Source organism: Nelusetta ayraudi, unplaced genomic scaffold, assembly GCF_046127955.1.
Source record: "Nelusetta ayraudi isolate G7.1 ecotype Tasmania unplaced genomic scaffold, CSIRO-AGI_Nayr_v1 ptg000023l, whole genome shotgun sequence".
NCBI classification, from domain to species: domain Eukaryota; kingdom Metazoa; phylum Chordata; class Actinopteri; order Tetraodontiformes; family Monacanthidae; genus Nelusetta; species Nelusetta ayraudi.
The window spans coordinates 1,204,504-1,226,226 of record NW_027466073.1 but is presented as its reverse complement, the minus strand read 5'-3'; the positions used below and the strand labels follow the sequence as shown (position 1 = coordinate 1,226,226).

Sequence of the window (21,723 nt, the reverse complement as noted above, 5' to 3'; positions counted from 1 at the left end):
CACGTGCTGTAGGAGCCGTGACGTAGGGATGGGCGATATATCGGCGTTTGCGTTTTATCGTCAAAGAAATTCACCACGGGAAGAATATGTTACCTCGCGGTAATAACGACAAACTCGTGTCGATGACGTAATTACGTGCGCAACGCGCTTGCTGCTGGCAGCCGGCAGCTCATGTGTCGCACAATAACAAGCACGGGGCCGATAGCGTAGCCACCGTGCTCGAGAATCCATCGTGGATTGTGTGCAAAGTGAAAATAAACACCACGGAAACGATTTGCAAACATCCTGTTTTACTTTTCATTTGTTTTCTTTTGGGTCGGCGGACCGGGACGTCGAGGCAGGAAACGCAAAAATGTTAGCGAACTTTTACTGGCACAACGCCGAGTCAATTTTAGCATGGACCTTTTCAGGGCTTTGTGTTCTAAAGGAACTCGAAGCAGACGTTGAACTCCGTCGTTTATCCACACCGTCTTTTCAAGTGGCGCTTGTTTTTAGCGAGCTACTGCTTCTGCAAACACGGCGTGCTTCAGGCGTTCTTCTTCTTCTTCCGCCTTCAAGGAATAAACTTGCGCCACACCAGGCTGGGCATAGGTACTACATCGTTTTCAGTCATTTCCAGGGTATCCGTGTAAACGGGATATATCTATATATATGTATATTTTTTAATATGGCTTAAAGATGGAGCTGAATTGCTTTATATTTTTTTATAGTCACTTTTATTGTTCGGCAATAAATGCCAGAAATTATTGTGATAAAATTTTTAGTCCATATCGCCCATCCCTAATATCAATACACTTTCTCTATCAGACAACAGGGAAAAATGTCAAAAAATGTGCATTCATTCTTCACAAATTTCGCACTTAAAAGGATGCAGGCTTGCTTTGGTGCTTCGCTATTACAAGCAGTCAGAACAGGAACCATGGGCAACCTAATGATTCGTTACCCTTTTCTTTTTTTCTTTGTCTTTCAACATTTACCTAAAATATAAAGTTAAACATTCTAGTTCTTAACACATACCAACAATGTGCCTCACACGGCAATGAAAGCAGTCGACTTTTCATGCGACTCCGGCCCTAAGTGACTCACACGGCCGAGCTTCCCACACCTCCGCCACCAGTCAGCGTGTGACGCCTGTGACATTTGACGAGATTGCAGGATCCCATGTTTGACAGATGCGTTCCTATGCTGCACACACAAACCTATGCGCACACTCGCTCACGCACACACAGTGCAGTCAGTCGTTAAACTTTTAGCAAAGAGAAAACGAGAAAAAGAGAGACGCGAGGCTGCCAGAGAGCGAGAGAAAGAGGGCGGGTGTCGGAGGAGGGAGTGATGGAGGGTGCGGGGGGGTGAAGTGAAATGTTAAAATATGAATTACAAACCCGAGCTGCACCATCTGGACCGAGAAAACACACATCATAGCGGAGAGCCCGCGCATTGAATTAAACTTGCCACGGGGTCCATCTGCACCTCGTGAAATCAATCCCGCCTTCGCCGGCCTGATTTGATTAGGTCGGCCGCGCACAAGAAAGAGAAAACTGTTGTGCTCCTTGATTAAGCTTGTTTTGTTCTGCGCTTCTCCACGGCCGCCCACATTCAGCGTCGTGCTGCGCCGATGAGTTCCGGGGCCCCCACAGGTAGGGAGGGTAATGACGGCAGCCGAGGTTAATGCTAAAAAAAATCTCCCACTATTTAACACTCAGCGTGAACACCGCAGCCCCCGTAACTTGAGCTCATTTACACTTTTTTTTTTTTTTTTTTCACGGCTCCGCGTGTTCATTGTTTGGAGAATTTCTTCCTTTTTTTCAATGCATTTGTTCTCTTGTCACCGTCACCTTTTTTTTTTTCTCTCTTGCAGGCCTCATACCGCGAGGACACACACACACACACACACACACACACACAGTTTTGTATTGGGCAAATACAAGGCATGTAGAGTTTTGTAGAGTTTTGTAATTTACCTTTTCTTTGTGACACCATGAACACATCAGCGAACCAACGGAGGGTTTGATTCTTTCTCCTGCTGCAACAATGGAATATAATGAGAGGGCTGTAAAAAAAAAAAAGAAAAATCCATACTGAAGATTACTTGCTTCCAATAGGTCACTTCAAAGCGGCGGGCGGGAGGAACAGGCCTGGACGCCCTGGCCCAGGATTGTTTTTTATTTTCTCATCCACCTCCTCGCCGTTGGCCTCCGCAGCCTCCGTGATTAAAATGCATCCTCCCGTGCATCCGCCGCCGCAAATGAAACGGCTTTTCACGGGTGGCTACGTCTAATCGCGTCGTCCTTGCGCGCCAAAGGTGTCGTCTTTGACTTTGAGTCATTCTGCGGGGAGCGGGGACGGTTCACCGCTGGCAGTGAAAGCAGCCAGCGTGCCAATTCCTCGCAACGCGGCGACGAACATGGAAGCACATTAGCCCTGATTGACCTTGGTCCAGTGCGGATGGGCTCCTTTCACTTCTTCTCATTAAGTCATGATTCTCTTTGAGGGGAAGAAAGCCGAACGGAAGGCAGAGGGCGAAAGCTTGAATCAGTTCTTTTGTCAAATAAATAGATGTATAATGCAGGGAGACTCTGTACCCATCGTAATTACAGTACCTTTCTCTTTCTCCGAGTGAGGCTGCTTTCAATTACAAACTGTCACCTGGGCTCGTCTTTGGGGTCACGACTCCATCTCTTCTCAATTGTCTCAATAAAAGAGGAGTGTGCCGCGGTAGTAAATGAGCAGAACCCCCACCCCTCAAAAAAGAAAAAAGAAAAAACATGCAAGGCACCTGTTCCCTCTTTGAACGGTGCGGTCGACCTCCTGGAGGAGCTGTATTGACTGCGGCTGCAGTGCAACACAAAACATCCCAGTGGATTTCACTCCATTGCAGTGACTGCAAGGCCTTTGTTCTCGCTGATGTAGTAGCAGATTCTTTCTTTCCAAACACTGGCTAGGAAAAAAAAAAAAAAAAAAAAATGATGACCGTTACAGTTTCCAGGTTTTCGACTCGACTTTCCGACCCATAAAAATTTCAGGTTGCGATTTTTCAAAATAAAAAAGTTCAGCGACCCGAACCCCCACCGTCCAATAATATGATTCCCGTGTTGTGGTTTTGCACCAAGAGGGAACTTTTCTGTCCAATTTGATAAAACGCTACGCGCCATGAGACAGACTGGAGGGAAAATGTTCCCAAGAATAGCTAAGTGTATCATATATCATGCATTGCGCCATCTGCTCCGTACATTCAAAATGTTATTGCAATATTTAGAAATACAGATTATTCATGTATGTGTAATTAACAAAGTCGAAATCCAACAAATGGGAGGAAGCCGCAGTTAATTTCCAGACGTGTTTGAGCAGAGCCTATCTGGAGTAACTATTTAGGCTAGAGTTGCCTAAGGCTGTACAGATGGGGAGAGAGAAAAAATGGTGGCTCTAATTTTACCATTTCTGGCAATGAATTACCCCCCTGCTGATTCCTCGCCGCGGTAGGAGGCCCTCTTGAATGGATTCTTTGGATTCGCTGTGCGAGACTGTGTCGCGTTGACCAGATGAGAGGAAGTGGGCCACGTTTACCGACCACACAGATATGAAAAGGTTCGCACTTGGCCCGTTGCAAAAGGTGCTATGCAAACTAGCCCAGCCAAGGCATGGCCTTGGGGTTCCCCATGCATTTTACATAACAACATGCAATCTGCTAAATATTTAATGCAGGTTTGCGGTTTCATTTGTCTGCCGCGGCGTGGCCGGCTCGCTCGCTGGCTGAACAGGCTGCGTCGTCTTCACTGCGTGAGGGAAGCTCGGTGTTCGGTGTCGCCTCAGCGCGCTGCGCCTCGTCTTCTAGCTCTGGCGCGATGTCGGTGGAAATATCCTTGAAATTGAATGCAAATCTAGCAAATTAAGATGCTGGCCCAATGCTTGACACACGGCGCAGAGTCAAACCATCATAATAATAATGATAAAAAAAAAGATGACATTAACAAATCAGCCAAAACAGCATAAACAAGCAAATGCAGGTTCACAGTGAGCGATTTGGTCAGAAAAGACGTCAAATGGTAAATGTTATGTTATTAATTCTATGCGTTAAGTAATGTTGATGCTGTAACTCAACATTAAAGTCCAATGACAACATTAAAAACTATAAACTGCTTGACATATGTAGATAACTGTAAATAATCCAACAGTTCATTCCTTTCTTACTCTAAACATATTTCATTTTAATTTTTTTGTTCTTTTTAATTGCTATAATTTTCCATATACCATTGCTGTAATTATGCAACTTTCCCCAACGTGGGATTAATAAAGGCTTTTATTCTATTCTGAACAAACCAGGGAAGTGTACAAAATTATCTCGATCTAATATTCCTACTTCTACTACTTGCCATTTTTATTTTATTGTGTTTATTTTTGCTTTTGTTTTTGATCAGAATCAGAATCAGAATAGCCGTTATTGTCACTGAAACAGAAGATACAATGGAATTGCATAGAAGACTCAATGAAATTGTGTGGTGAAGGTCAACTTGGGTTTGCATGCCATTCATGAACAACAAAAGAAACAATAAGGTAACTTTTTCTGTATGACCTAAGACTGGAGAAAACTTTGGTAATTTTGAAATAATAACTGACAATGTAATGTTAGTTGCATCAATTATTGTGATTTAATAGAAAACAATATTTATTATTATAAAGTTGAAGGTCCCACACAAAATAATAATAATAACAATGTTTTCAAGTTTTTTAGCTTTAGCCCCCAGTTTCAGTGGAGCAGCCTTCCACCATCATTCATCCAAGGGCTCAATAGAAAACTGGAGAGATTTCCAGAAAAACTCTGTCCACCACTCGCTGCCTGTTTGAGGGTTTGAAAGAGTTCTAGTTTCCATCTCAAACCGGTGCTTTATGGTCTTGTAAGGTTAACTTCCACCGTCACAACCTTCAAAAGTCCACTGCAATGCATCTAAATGTAGGGTTTAATTCATACGCATTGGTTTGGCCGGAGTTCATCAAGTGACCAGTGAGCAGTTGAAGGGAGCCAAAGGAGGTCTACTGCTTCCTCAGACCCCAGAAGGCTGATTATGTTTGCGCCTGGTTTCCTTAACCTTTTAGTGTATTTTCAGACAATACAATACATATGTATATATATATATATATATGTATATATATATACATATACATATATATATATATATATATATATATATATATATATATATATATATATATATATATATATATACATACATATATATATATATATATATAACAGACAATATTCCTACTTAAAATTACAATTTTCAATGAAAGAATCTCTGCTTTTTTCTTTTTTTTGTCAGAAGATTTTTACATACAAGCCACCGGCGCACGATGCCAACAGTTGCTAGGCGACTGAAATAATACTTGTCATGACATAGTTTTTTCCATGTGCATTTCATTGGTTTGCGTCTCTTATGAAATGACGTATAATGAAGGCCATTACACGTTCATTATACTATATGTACAATATAATACAATAACCATGATAGGCTGAACTTTTTATACCCAGACCTTCACTCCACCCTCAACAATCCTGACTAAGACACTGACTGGGTCGGGCGTGGGCAAACTTGGTAGGCCACAATGGGTTCTAAAATTTGGCAGGGGATGGATGGAGTGTGTTGGTGACCCACCTCATAGGAGGAAAAAAAATATGTCATGGGATGTGGAGAAAACAGGTGCTTTAAGATGAATTGAAAATGAACCCAAGCAAAGCCACAACGAAATCATTCTCTTTGAAGCCGCACAGTATTTAGCTCTTTATTGAAATGACTCTTAAAGCTCTGAAAAATGGATGAACAGCTATTTCATTAATTACTTACTCTCAATATAATTTCTTCAAGTTCGGACGACCGGATTTAAAAGCTTGAGGGGCTACATGTGGCACCGGGCCGTAGCTTGTCCATGCCTGGACGAGAACATTCAGTGTAAGATCACAAGAACTATTATCCAGCAGAATACAATGTTGAAAATACTTAGCATGATCACACTTCTTAAAAGAAAACATATATACAGTATATATGTGTAACTCAAAGAGATAGACACATGTAGTAGTGCAACAATAAAAAAAAAAAAAAAAGCAAACTAAAGGCACATTCGGCAAAAAGGGCCTGAGATTTGTGATTTTCCAGATCTTCACCTTTTGGGAAGATGTTGGCACTGGACCGCAGACTGCGTGTCAAACAGCTTGGGGAACCTCATGCGCTGACGTTCCAAGTTCTTCCTCCATTTAGCTGTGCTTTTCAAGAGTCCTTTCGGTGTGACACGGCGCAGCGTTGTCGCAGAGCGCTGCCCCTGAGCTGGATCTGCTAGAGAGGTGCTTCAGCAGCGCCGTGCTCAAGGACCGCCTCTGTTTGATGAATGCCGACGCTCCGGGAGAAAGGGTCAGAGCATGAAAAGAAAAAGTAAAATAAACTTCAGGTGCTTCTTGTGGGCACCAGTAAATATCTTTTTATTCAAAGTTTGCTGCTCACAAGGACAGTAAATACTGACTGACTGACTTCAGCCCACAAGTCAAGATATCTCAACTGTCTCCGTGTTACAAGGTCCAAACACACCTGCTTCTCTAAGCAGAACGCAACAGTCGCTATCGTGCGTGCGCACGCGTGTGTGTGTGTGACTCTTATGATAACTTACATGTTGGTGTGCTCTCACAAGCCTGAGTGTGAAGAGCCACGTTCCAAAGACCGCTAGTCTTGTTTTGTCGCGTTGTGAAGTTGTTCTTCAGACAACTTTGATCGCGGTCGTGTTTGTGATTTTTACCACTGTGGGGCCGCATCCAAATTTAGCATGGAGCTTTTTTTTTTTTTGTACGGTTGTGTTCATGTACTTACTATTGGCACTGAGCTAGTAGCAAAAAAATAAATAAATAGACTTGTACATGTGTGCATGTGTGTTTTCAAGGAAACTGGATGTTTAAAAAAGCGGTTCATTTCCAAAAAGCAGCAGGTTTCCACTGTCTTAGCTAGTCCAAGATCAACCACTGTTCATGAATAAATACATTAGGCAGAGGTTATAGCGTATCTGAAAATGACCTTAATCATTTTCAGTTCTTCCTCCGCGCTAATTAATGTATGAACACACAGAGTGAGACAAACAGATTGAACAAGAAGAAGATCAGACAGGGAAAAATGCGGGCTGGACGAAGTGAAGGCGGTCCAGTGTTCTTCCGACAGACGGCTGACAAGTTTGCACTATCACTGTGATAGTGGCTTCGCTCTCTGTATTCTTTACCTCTCTTTAATAGTTACATACAGGGGAAGGGGAGGGTGGGTGTGGGTGGGTGGAGCATACGTCCAACCTGCCGTGAGCCCTGACAAGAAGCGCAGTCATTAGTCCTTGCTGTCGGGTTACGCTTGAGTGTGTGGCGCCCGAGACGCCGGGAGAGAAAGTGGAAAATGAAATAAATAAATGAAGGAATAAATGAAGAAAATTCCTTCTCATTAGGACACAGTGATTGTTGAAGTGATTGCCGTAAAAGCTCATCGTGAGCGGAGACGGACATATTTCCTTCTTTGCTAACACGAGACGGAGCGACGGGCCTGATTAGGAGCGTCGTCTGGAAGGGAGGGAAAAAAAGAAAGAAAGAAATAAAGGGGGGAAAAAAAGGAGGTTCGCACTGGCACAGGCCAGCGCAGTGGAATTAGCCACGTCAGCCACGACTTTCTTTATCATTCCAAGCTGAAAAAAAAATGATGGTCTGTCTGGGGCTGAGGCAGCAGTCGTTATGCACTCCCTCAGTGTGTGTGTTTGTGTACACAAGTTGTACCACATTGTTTCCCCCCTCGTGATGGATTCCGCTTACGTTAGTGCCGCCTTGTGTCACTGCTCGCGACAAATGGACCCTGAGTTTAGTTTAAACTGGTTGTATTTTTTTTTTTTACGCTCTCTTTTGTGAGAGCGTAATAAACCCCACATTTGAACGACCTGTACGACCTTCAGCCACGACATCCGTGCAGCTGTGTGTTTGTCTCTTTCAGACGACGCCGTCGTTCCATTTAAAACAAAACCTCCTCCCGCCCCCCGCCAGTTTCCTGAACGTCGCGGCCTGTGTCACTGATTGTCGACGCAACTGTTGGTTGCCAGGGCAACTCACTCAGCCCCCCCCTCCCGCGCCCCTGTCCCCTCAGAGTAATTGTACTCTTTGATGACCATTTTTGTACTTCAGCGTGAAGGCTGACAAGGAGAAGTGGGCGACGGGGCTATTTGGAGGGGATGTCAGCTCCCCGTGGTTCAGCAGTTCTCTGGCCTGCTCACCTCAGCGCTGCCATGATTTCCATGATTTTCGTTCAAGTGCGTGTCACGCTAAAGCACAAGGTTTTTCTCCAGCGTCTCTCCTACAACGTATCAGGACCTGTGATAAACCCGGGCCAGACGGACAGACAAGCAACCATCGGCCCTCACACCTACTGACAGTTCAAACATGGAAGAGTTGCCAGTTATGGTCCTGTCTGTCCGTCAAATTCAAGTATAAAAGGCACTGAAGCCTATTTATCTATATCTATATTTACTTCTATGTCTATATCTATGTAGATCTATATATATATATATATATATATATATATATATATATATATATATATATATCTAAATATATTTTAGGGCTGTCAGTCGATTAAAATTTTTAATCGCGATTAATCACATGGCGTCCAGAGTTAACTCGCGATTAATCGCATATGAATTGCACATATTTTACCCTGCTCTATATGTAACTTAACAAGATATGCATTGTGTTTCTTATACTCGAGGAAAAATTGGAGAGGATAATAATAATTACCAGCTCAGTGGTCTAGTGGTAGAGTGTCCGCCCTGAGACCGGTAGGTTGTGGCTTCGATCCCCGGCTGAGTCATACCAAAGACTGTAAAAATGGTACCCATTGCCTCCCTGCTTGGCACTCAGTATTCAGGGTTGGAGTTGGTGGGTTGGATCACCCAATGATTCCCGGGCGCGGCACTGCAGCTGCCCACCGCTCCCCCAGGGGATGATGGGTCAAATGCGGAGGACTAATTTCGCACCCCCATGTGACAATCCCTGGGACTTTTAACCTTAATTCCTTTGTGGAAATATTCAATATTTATTTTCATTGGAATATTCCAAAACGATTACATACTTATACTGTCCGGATACTCTCCAAAAACAAAACAAAAAAAAAAACCCTCAAACCTTGAGGTATTCTCAAATCATAATTGCCGGTGTGGACCCGCCCTGCAGGGCTGCGGCGTGCGCAATCTTCGCGGTGCTTCCGCCTCCGGTGTGAACCGGGCGTTAATTGCGCGTAAAAATAAATAAATAAATAAATAAATAAATAAATAAATAAACAGTGCCATTAAAAGGAGTTTCAGTTAACGCGCTATTAACACGTCCAACCTTATTAACGCTTTAACTTTGACAGCCATAATAATAATAATAAAAATAATGTATATATATATATTTTTTTTTTATATATATATAGATGTGTGTGTACACACACATCTACTGACAACTAGAGAAATGAGTGCAAAGAGCTTGCAGCATTAAATTTGTAATGCCCCCATTATAAATATACATGCTGCTATAAGGGGAAACCAACACTGCTCAGGCAAGATAAACAAGACATTTTTCATACCTACGTGTAAAAATTGACACGCAGCCACGCGCATCGGGTCTGGTGCGCAGCACACGCGAATCCAACGAGGTCTCGACACACAAAACAAAAGGAAAATGGTGACGGCGTACCATTAATTTCGGCTCATTTAAAGAGTTTCTCAGCGTGCAGGATGTTGTGAGGCGTCGGTGTTAATGAGCCCCATCACTCATGTGAAATGATGGCACAATTAGGAAAACAAAAGTGCAAGGTGTGACAATTTAAGCGAATGTGCTTTGTCAGTGTCTACAAACAACACCACAGAGACGACAAGCTGGCTTGTATATTTATATATCTTTATATATATATATATATATATATATATATATATATATATATATATATATATATATATATATATTTATTAAAAACACACACTGCGGGGGATTGTTCGAGGGGATTCGGAGGTCGGGATTCGGAGCGACGGATTTTCACCTCGCTGTTCCAGTGAACGGCAAACCCACTCCCACAGGAGTTGAAACGCTGTTCACAGGAAGTGAAATTAAAGCAGCTGATGTTTCGATGCTGCGCACTCCCGGCTGTGTGTTCTCTGAGAGAGGCGCGCGTACGTTGAGGACTGTTGAGTTTGTTAAACATGTTCTGCTCAGTGCGACTCCCCTTTAGAAAAGTCACTCACCTTGAGCGTCGAGAGCCTCGTCAGACTTTTTTTTTTTCTATTTTAATTATAAAATTAAATATACATATATATATATATATAGTTATATCGAGAGACAGAGAGACAGAGAGAGAAAATGTTGGGAATTTATTTTACAGGACACACAATTCAATTCATTCATTTCAGTCATTTATTTACGAGACATGATGGGAGATGGGTTAGCGTTTTTATTTTGGTGGAATAAATTTGAGTGCTGTGGAACAAATTTGAGTCGTGACTTCATGACAAGCAAAAACAAAAAGTGGGTCCTGAGACTCCACCAGTTGAGAACCATTGCACCAGCGTATGTAGCACTGTCTGACATATTAATTGAACTCTTCCCTGGAAGCAGAATGGAAGTGGACCGATGGGCCTGGCAGAGCACGCTGCTGCGGTGAACCCGTGAGAGAGTCATTACCAAAAATAATGAGGAACCTGCGGGTAACTCCACTAACTTTGGGACTAGTTATTTCCTGGCAGGACTTCCCGTGTGCAGACTTTTTCCCATTGTGTCATTTTAATGCTTTTTTTTACATGCTCTGTTGTCACGCTCATCCCAAACACATATTTTCAGGGTAAATTCCCGCATTTTTAGGAAGCACTAGTCGCCCCGCAAAGACTGTTTGTGTGATTTATCTGCGTTGTATAACAAGGAACGGTGCAAGCCCTGGACCATTTCCTGTTCTGCTCCTGAAGTTATCGTCCCCGGTGGACTTCATTTGGAGCGCGGGCCATGTTGGGAGGGGGGGGGGGCGGGGCGTGGGGGGGGGGGCGCGCTTTGCTCCGCTACGCTACACACAGCAGCAAAAAGGCAACGCATTACAGTCACGCCATACTGTCCACTTATCCACGCGTGTAGATCTTTAAAGTCTTGGTCCAACATTGACATTTTTGGAAAGAATTCTTCCTCCAGATATAACATTGAACCTTTTTATATGAACCTAAATAAGTTTTGCCTCAACCTCAATATGGAACAAACAAAGCGATATAGTACACAACCAATGATTTTATATTGCACACATGCAAAATCGAATTTCAAAAATAAATAAATACATTCAAAAAAAATCGTCAAAATAAATAAAATGTAAATAAAAATTGCATGCCTCTTTTTTTTTGCAGCCTTCTGATTTAAATTTCAACAATGAACTTTTTTCCACTCGCTAATACTAATGAACGTCCTGCCCTGATTGAAGCACCAAAATACCAGCATAACATTCTGGGATTTGCAGTATTAGTGGTACTTGTGCTTTATAACAGCAGCAGGCCCCCAGCTCGAGTAGCGATTTTTGTTGCCTCGCGGGCCAAATATAATGACACTACAGGCCCAGAGTTTGACACCTACGGTTCCGATGGAGAGACGGCCAAACTTTCTTCATTTTTAAACTTATCTTTTTTCTTTGCTTCGCTCCTCTGTTTTCTTTTGGTGACAGTTGCACACAGACCTGGATGTGGGCGGCAAGAAAATCAAGTACGTGCTGGCGGGTGAGGGCGCCGGCACCATCTTCGCCATCAACGAGATGACGGGAGACATCCACGCCATGAAGAGGCTGGACCGCGAGGAGAAGGCCGAGTACACGCTGACGGCCCAGGTCATTAACGCCGAGACGGACGAGCCCTTGGAGCCGCCGTCCGAGTTCATCATCAAAGTGCAGGACATAAACGACAACCCGCCGCAGTTCATCCAGGGCCCGTACCGAGCCTCCGTCCCAGAGATGTCTGCTGTCGGTGAGTCACAAAATGGGCACAAGTCCTTTTTTGTTTTTTTAGCTCTTGAGCGCAAGCGGCCTAATCAGCGTGAGATTTCCGAGACGGCTGAAATGCAATGGCTTTGTTGCATTAAAAATAATGAGCAAACACGACAGACAAGAGGAAACGAGCGGGCCCCATTAACATGCTTGCTTGGCTATGAGTAGCTTGGCAAATGAAAATGCGACAGAATGATGAATCAGATTCTTTATTCAGCGCTCCGTGTCCACCGTGGAAGTATTATAACAGGCCTGGGCAAACTTTTTTTTGACTGGTGGACCACAATGGGTTTTAAAATTTGACAGAGGGGTCGGAGCAGGAGCAGATGGATGGAGTGTTTTGGTGCCCCACCATAGAAGAAAAAATATATCATGGGATATGTGTAAACATGTGCTTTAATATCAATTGAAAATGAACCAAAGCAAAGTTACAACAAACTCTGCGTTTTTAAGCCCCTCCGTATTGAACACTTTACTGAAATGACTCTTAAAACACTGCAAAAATGGATGTAATACAGCTATTTTATGACTTACTTACTATTAATATAATTTCTTCAAGTTCGGCTGGTCGGATTGGAAAGCTTAACGGGACGTAAATGGCCCCTGGGCCATAGTTTGCCCATGCCTGTATTATTAGAACTGGATACCTAGGACTGGCAATATGGCAGCATGCCATTTTTTTTGTTTTGTTTTGTTTTGTTTTGTTTTTTCGAGTGACCACGTGGGGTACTGCAGCCAAAAAATCCCATTGTGTCCAAAAAGCATTTCCCCCATAGACTGCAATACAAAAATAAACATAAATCGAGTGACAGGACGACCTTTGACCTGCAACGCGGTTTAAAATAAATCTTTCTATCACAGATTTTTCTGTCATGGTGTTTTAGTCTTTCAAAGAAATATAAATGCCAAAAAATTACAAGAAAAGAGTTTCATATTCCCAGCATGACGTCACAGTGTCGTACGTTGCTGACAGTGTCTCGGCTCCCCCTGATTGGCTGATGCCTCCCGATGCATCATGGGAGTTCCAGCGGCATGGTGTGAAGCGCTAGGCCCTCTAACGCAGAAGTCAAAAACTTTTTCGGTGTCTGCGCTGGGTGAGCAACTTCATTCAAATGAATGGGGCGGGCTGCCACATTGGAGTGCGGGGGCCCGGTGTCCTCACACCCGCACACTCTAATAAGCTAATGCTAATTTTATAGCTTCTGTGGGAACTTACCACTTACCACATCCGGGGAGCAGCAGCGGCAGCAGCAGCAGCAGCAGTAATAGCTGCATCGGAAAGATTTCCACGTGCCTGAGCATCATTAGCACGCGGGTTGCAGTGTGTTGATGCAGCTCCGGTCAGTCTGGCAGGCCATAAAACAGATTCCCTTTCATTTACCCGCGATTGCACAGTCGGTCAAAGGCCACGTTATCTGAAGACTGGGGAATGTTTGGTTGCGCTTGAAATTTTTATTGCATTGTTTAACATTTACATGCGCGCCGGCAGCAACATGATACAGACTGGTGATTGTTGCAATCAAATATTTATGCGAACACTGGAAAGCCCTGTAATGAACAGCACATAATAATATGCTGGTGGAAAAAAAGGGCAAAAAAGTGCAACCAGACAACTTTGGAGTTCGTCCACTTATATCAGAGACATGCAATATTTATATGTTTATCTTTTTAAGCAGGCATATATCCGAGCATCCCAATTTCACTGTTTTGTAAAACATTGGAAAGTGGAATTTATATTAAATGTTTTCAAACGTTTTCCAGCCCACTTGCTCTTCGGTTGGCTCAGCAGCTCATTGCCACAGGCTGCATGACATCCTTTAACCCTGCGGTGCTCAACTGGTGGAGTCTCAGGACCCACAGTGGAAACCCGTTGAGAACCATTCTATTATTTTGCACTCCTTAAATTGAATCCACAACAATAAAAACACTAGCCCACTTTCCATCATGTCTAGTAAATAAATGATTGAAATGATAGAATTGAATTGTGTATCCTGCAAAATAAATGCCCAACATTTTCTCAAAAAAAAAAAGAAAAAAAAAAACAAGTTGCAACCCAATCAAAAAATCAAAACAGCTCCGAGACCCACTGGTTGAGAAACACCGCTTTAACCCTCCCAGCGGCAGCCGCACAGCTTCTCCAGCGCACCGAGACTTCCCGGCACTCACTGTGCGCTAATGTATGGATGCATCTCAATGACTCCGGCGTGATGATCAAATGATTCAGATGTGTTGCACATGCAAAACTCTGTGCAAATCAGCATGTTTGTGTTGTTGTTGTTGTTGTTTTTTCCGCACTGCACTTTGCTCAGTGGTTTTCTTCAGGGGGTTGGGGGGTATGGGGGGGTCGGGGGGGGTGGGGCTACTCAGCAGTGACCTCGGTGCGGTGGAAGTGTTTCCACCGTTGGTAAAAGGAGGAGAGCACAAGATCACAGCGCGTCTCTGTGCGGTTCTGACATCCAACAGGTTCAGCGAGGGGTCCGGGGGTCTGTTGTTGAGTGTGTGTGTGCGGTGTGTGTTTGTGTGTGCATGGGTGTGTGTGTGTGTGGGGGGGGGTGACGCATGTGTGAGTGTGTTTCCTAACTCAGCCTTTTCTTGTTACCTGTCAAGTGGCTGATGTACAACATGTTGAGGATGTAGGCCAGATGGTGTGTGTGTGAGGTGTGTGTGTGTGTGTGTGTGTGTGTGAGGTTCGCGTCTCGCAACCTTTGCGTCAGCTCTCGGCGAGGTGACGGCGACGGAATAGAATAGAATAGAGTGCCTTCATCAATCCCACATTGGGGAAATTTGAAACTTGGAGCTCCCTGTGATTAACCGGAGGTGGCAGGAGTAATCACATTCTGTATTAAAGTAAAAAGTACAGATACTAAAAAAAAAAATACTCTGGTTACAGTAAAAGTAAAAAAGTACAGGTTCTTCTGAGATGTACTGATGTAAAAAGTAAAAACGATTGTCTTTGCCATTAATGAAATATTACATCTGTTGATCATTTTGCAAAATACTATTGTTCTGACAGTCTTAGTACTCTTAACGTAGTACAGTATAATATTTGCGACAAAAGTACAGGTCGTTATGCATAAATGTAGGGAGTCAAAGTCATCAGACAGAAATACTCAAGTCAATACTCAAATACTCAAGTAAAGTCAAGATACCTGAAAAACTACTTTCATCAATCCATCCATCAATCCATCAATCCATCAATCCATCAATACATCAATACATCAATCCATCCATCAATCCATCAATCCATCAATACATCAATACATCAATCCATCCATCAATCCATCAATCCATCAATCCATCAATACATCAATCCATCAATCAATCCATCAATTTTCCTCCAGCAGCTTCCTCCTGCAGCTGCTGGAAGCTCTCCCAGCAGTCATAGGGTGAAGGCAGGGTGCACCATGGACAAGTGGCCAGTCCATCGCAGGGCCACAGACAAACCAACCATTCGCACTCACACACACACACACACACACACACACACACACACACACACACACACACACACACACATACTTACCTACGGACAATTCACAGTTCCCAATTCACCTCACATGCATGTTTTTGGAGTGTGGGAGGAAGTTGGAGAACCTGGAGAGAAGCCACGCAGACACGGGGAGAACATGCTAACTCCACGCAGCAAGGCCCCAGGAGACCCCGGGAATCCAACCTGCAACCGCTTACTCAACGGCAACTAAGTATTTGTACTTTTGTTGCCAGTCGGCTCTGTGTACGACGGTGCTGCTGCTGTTGTTGTCGCGCGGCGGCGGTGGAAACGGGGACAAAAGATCTGGAGACATAATCACTGTGAACTTTGTGTTGTCTGAACTCGGTGTTTGATTCCCCGCTGCTTGATGTTTTGGATCTGAGTTGAAGTATACAGTAGCTCTCGGAGGGGTATTTTTATTTTTTTCCCCTCCTCCTTCGCCAGTGCTGTGCAGTGCAGTGCAGTGCAGTGGTTGACGGCGCTCCGCTGGGAGCTCGGCGTCTCTTTGTTGATTGTTGTTCCCTTTTGTCGCTGCTGATTAATTAAACATTCAACAAGGCTCAGTTGTTTGTGCGAAAGGATTTCTTGACTTTTTCTTTTTCCTTGATTTTTTTTCTCTTTCTTTTCCCTCTCTCTCTCTCAGCGACTGACTGCTTTCTCCTCTCGTTCGAGTTTTCACGGGCACACGCAACAAAATTGGTACAAAAAAATAGATAAAAGATGCTGCGGACGAACAAACAATTACATCATCCGTCTTCTTTGACTCACTTACGTCCAGTGCCAATTTTTCATTTTTGTGGCCTTTCTTTTCTTTTCTTTTTTTTTTAATCCTTATTTTGCTGAGATGAGATTTTTTTTTTTTTTTTTCCACGCAAAGCCTCAGTGGATTAGCGAAGAGTGTGCCGAGCAGCGGGTAACTAATAGTCGGCGGGGAAAATGAGCGGAGGAATAAAACGGATGTTGCTTAAAGCTGCCGCATGTGAGAGAGTCTCCACCTTTCTGACGTGACGGCGGCGCCGAGATGGAATTCTGCGCTAAAAGGGTTTGGACAGCATTAATGCGAGACACCACCTGCATTGAGTAACCAAAAAAAAAAAGGGGGAAAAAAAGCCTAATCCTTTAGCGTCGCCGTCATCTTGCGGCGACAGTGTTGTTGGTGTTGTTGTTATCCCCCTTACAGGACCTGCATCATCCCACTCCAGACTTTATCAACGCTTTAGCGGCTTCGCACTTATCTAGAGTGCATCCACTCCCTCACCGGGGAGGCCAGGGACAAATATCAACACCCACCTTTTATCTGTCAAGGACTACACTGTGAGATAGACCCCTCCCCCGCCCCTACACACACACACACACACACACAGACACGCACACCTTCCTCGTTGAATGCCACCATCCCCACCAACAGGAAACATTCCCCCCACAGCCGGATGAGATATGTGACATGGGCCGCCGAGGTCGCTGTGCTTCCTGTGTGTGTGTGTGTGTGTGTGTGTGTGTGTGTGTGTGTGTGTGTGTGTGTGTGGAGTAGCACAGAGGTTAATGTGAAATGAAGGAGGAAGGCCTTTTGTTCTCCCTCTACGAGAGACAGTCGGATAAGATGCATGTGTTTTTTTTTTTTTTCTCTTTTGACTTTGTCCGACTTTCATTTTTCCTGAGCGGCCCTGAAACGGAGAGACTCTCCATTTCTGCAGTTTTGCCCGATCTTTTCTGTCAAAGCGGGCGCGACGTGACGAGACGGCGAGCAGCAAGTGCCAGGCAAAGCCAGCGGCCGTGCGGCCGGCCGGAGGAGAGTTTGATCTCTTTCAGTTTTCAACACTTTTACAGCCCAGTTTGTCCTGCGAGAGTTAGTCTGGCGAGCACCGTGCCCAAAGAGGGTCGAAAGTAGGAAGAGAAAAAAAATCTGTAATGCTCCGTACATTTGGAACCATTTTCAGCTAACTCTCAAGTTAAATTCACTCCTCCCACTCACTCACTTTCAGTCATTAATCATCACTACTTTCCTGTCCTCCAATTGCACGTGTTTTCTCTGATCATCTCTGTTACTGTATTTCGTTGTGTTGGTCTGTATACTTCAACTCAGATCCAAAACATCAAGCAGCGGGGAATCAAACACCGAGTTCAGACAACACAAAGTTCACAGTGATTATGTCTCCAGATCTTTTGTTCCCGTTTCCACCGCCGTCGCGCGACAGTTTTTGTTTTGCTTTGTGCTCTCGTCTGCACTGTAAATGAGGCTTGCCTCACTGTATTAACGAAATTAAAAAAAAGGTAACAAACAAACAAAGAATAACTAAACCATTGTTTCTCAACTGGTGGGTCATGACGCAAATGTGGGTCGCGGAGCTGTTTTGATTGGGTCGCAGAATTGTAGGCTGTTTCCCTTTTAAGAAAAAAAAAAAAAAAAAAAAAATATATATATATATATATATATACATATATATGTATATATATATATATATATATATATATATATATATACATATATATATATATATATATATATATATATATATATGTATATATACATACTGAAAATAAAAATATATATATATAGAGTCAAAGAAAAAACAAGAAAAAAAATGCAGGATTGTCGTGACAAAGAGTCAGACTTGTCATGTTGTGAGTGAAGATGAACGCACATCAAGATGGAGGCCTTCTTATTAACCATAGTGGAGACGCTCACCTGGTGCATGATGCCAAAAATGACATCTTCAATTTGCTTCCGCATTGTGGGGCCCGTAGCGCAGCGTTTCTCAACCGGTGGGTCGTGACCCAAAAGTGGGTTGCGGAGCTGTTTTGATTGGGGTCATGGCTTCGTGGGCAGTTTCCCTTTTGACACATATATATATATATATATATATATATATATGTATATTTATTTTTTTATTATTATTATCTATTTATTTATTTATTTATTTATGTGTGTGTGTGTGTGTGTGTGTGTGTGTGTGTGTGTGTGCATTTATAGAGAAAATGTTGGGCCTTAAATTTGCAGGACACAATCCTCTCAATTCAATAACTTCAATAATCAATTTACTAGACATGATAGAAAGTTGGGCTTGTATTTTAATTTTTTGTGGAATAAATCTGTGTCGCAACTTCACAAAAAGGAAAAAAAAAAAGTGAGTCCTGAGATCCACCAGTTGAGGACCACTGGTCTAAGCCACAGCGGCCATTTCAGGGAAAGTGTCTGCTTAGATTTGAGTGTTTCATGGAGAAATAATCGGACTGTGTTGAAAGCACTTAAAATGCACACTTTTAATTCAACAAGTTCATGTCTGAGGCAGCGCACAACAGGAACACGCACGTTCCAACCTCCCGAGAAATGAGCCGTTCTGAAATCGACTCCAGTCGCACACGGGGGGACGAAGGAAAATAAGAAGAAATCCTGAGGGTCGGGGGTGACGGAGAGGATCGCACAGCGGGAGCGCTAACCGCGCCGCGCGTCGCGTCGCACACAATCGCCGGCTCTCGCGCTAAAAAAGGCGCTAATGAGTGATACATTATTCGCATGGCGTCGGTGTGTGTTTCCCACATCGTCGCATCGTTTCCTGCGCTTCCAATCTGCGGGGACGGCAGAGAGGAAACACGTGACCGCGCTTCCTTTAATTGAAGGATGGAAACAAATCAAAGTATTTCAGCGCGTTAGCATATTAGTGCGCCGAACCTCTCCTCGGCGTAATTATGTCCCGTTGTCACTTCAGCGGATTTGGAGCTGTTGCTTATTTGCGTGAGGCCGCGGCCACCACCACCACTAGGAGGAGGAGGAGGAGGAGGAAGAGGAGGAAGAGGAGTGTAATTCATTTGCACGAGCGGCGCAGATCTCGCAGGATTAGCACGTCGTGTTTTCTCATTAGCGAGGGTCTTCGACTTTAAGGCCAATACAAGCTGACAAATTCCCCCACCCATATGTTTGTGGACCATATGCTGGTATTACAAGGCTCTGCTACCCTTCTGCAGCATAACGAGGGGGTGTTGCGTCGCCGGGAGTGATAAATGTTGCGCTCCAGGTTTACGACTCGGGCCATCGGGACGAGCAGGTCACGATTCTGCGGCTAGAATAATATTAATGTCATAAAAGCAGTCAACAGGTCGTTCCTGAACTGACCTCTGTGATTCACGCTCTCAGGTCACCAGAGTCAAGTCTGTCAGCCGTCATGAAGACGTTCAGAGCCGTTACTGCTTGTCATAACGGCCAGAGACGAGACCGAGACGGGAATTTAGCAGGACACACAACTGAATTCAAATATTTTGATCATTTATTTACGAGACATGGTAGAATGTGTACTCGCATATTTTATTTTTTTGGATCAAATTTGAGTGTTGTGGAATAATATAATGGTTCACACCTTCATGACGAGGGAAAAAAAAAAAAGTGGGTACTGAGACTCCACCAGTTAGAGGACCACCGGGTTACAGGATGACAGTCAGTGGCAACGAGCAGCCAATCAGAGACGCTGAGCTAAACCGTGGGTTAGAAAGTGTTTGAAAGTGTTTGATATAAATTCCACTTTCCAATGTTTCACATGCCAGTGAAATCGGGATGCTTGGATTTATGTCTGCTTAAAAAAGAAAAGATATAATAAATGATCATATAAATATTGCAATCCCATGTCTCTGATATAAGTGGAATTAAAACAAACCAAATGAAAGGACGGGGTGGGGGGGGGGAGGATTGCGTGAACGACAATCGTATCCGTGCCGGGAAAAAAAGAAAACAAAATCCCAACTTGCTGCCAAAAGTTGTTTTTCGCTGGGTGAAGTCATGCGTGCGCGGCCTCGGGAGTGTTTGGCTGGGAACCGGTGCTTCATTATCAGGTTGATTAATAAACGGTTGCGCAGACAGATGGCTGGTCTCCTCTTCACACGGGCTCGCTGCTCTCTGAAGCCGCGGCGAAGTGAACACCTATATCGGGTGGGGTGGGGGGGGTCCGCAGGCCTCTGCCAAATGTGTCAGGGTGCTGCTAAATTGGAGCGCGGACACAAACCCGAAGTGACGTTAATAGATTACCTGGAGTTGATTTGCATTTCTCACACAGTCATAATGGGGCCGTGGGTAACGGGGACTAACGGGAAGAGTCGTGGACGTGGGGCCGTTAATGATGTTTTTGATTAGGACACCTCCTCGCACCCCCACCCCCACACACACACCCCCAAACCCCCAGTCGTCGCAGGGCGGCTGCTGCTGCAAAAAAACAAGTAAAGGCTTGTCATCACGGAATGAATGATAAATGAGCGGGGCTGATCAAGGGGAGACGTATGGAAATCAGCGCGGTGCAGACCCTGTCAGAGCAGAGTGTCACACACGCCTGCAGGCTGAGGGAGAGCAGCCAGCAACTCCCTGATCACAACCATCATTTAGTGAACACACAGCTCCACTGACTGTCTGTCCATCCGTCTATCCATCTATCTGTCTGTCTGTCTGTCTGTCTGTCCGTCGGTCTGTCCATCTGTCTATCTATCTATCTATCTGTCTGTCTGTCTGTCTGTCTGTCCATCGGTCTATCCATCTATCTATCTATCTGTCTGTCTGTCTGTCTGTCTATCCATCGGTCTATCCATCTATCTATCTATCTGTCTGTCTGTCTGTCTGTCTATCCATCTATCTGTCTGTCTGTCTGTCTATCTATCTGTCTGTCTGTATGTCTGTCTGTCTGTCTGTCCATCGGTCTGTCTATCTGTCTGTCTGTCTGTCTGTCTGTCTGTCCATCGGTCTATCCATCTATCTGTCTGTCTGTATGTCTATCTATCTGTCTGTCTGTCTGTCTGTCTGTCTGTCCATCGGTCTATCTATCTATATATCTGTCTGTCTGTCTGTCTATCCATCTATCTGTCTGTCTGTCCGTCTATCTATCTGTCTGTCTTTATGTCTGTCCATCGGTCTATCCATCTATCTGTCTGTCTGTCCATCGGTCTATCTACCTATCTATCTGTCTGTCTATCCATCTATCTGTCTGTCTGTCTATCCATCTATCTATCTGTCTGTCTGTCTGTCCATCGGTCTGTCCATCCGTCTATCTGTCCGTCTGTCTGTCCATCTATCTATCTATCTATCTATCTATCTATCTATCTATCTATCTATCTGTCTGTCTGTCTGTCTAGCTGTCTGTCCAGCTGTCTATCTATCTATCTATCTATCTATCTATCTATCTGTCTGTCTGTCTGTCTGTCTGTGTCTATTTATCTATT

General features: G+C 44.0%; 1 protein-coding gene across 3 annotated transcripts in view; it reads left to right on the top strand.

Moving 5' to 3' along the window:
• The window catches only part of cdh8 (cadherin 8), a 117,878-nt gene that overhangs the window by 32,385 nt on the left and 63,770 nt on the right, over positions 1–21,723 (top strand). For all 3 annotated transcript variants that reach the window (XM_076028426.1, XM_076028425.1, XM_076028427.1), the window contains one exon: positions 11,727–12,021. In XM_076028426.1, the coding sequence (XP_075884541.1) occupies positions 11,727–12,021 (295 nt within the window). The remainder of the gene's footprint in view (positions 1–11,726; positions 12,022–21,723) is intronic.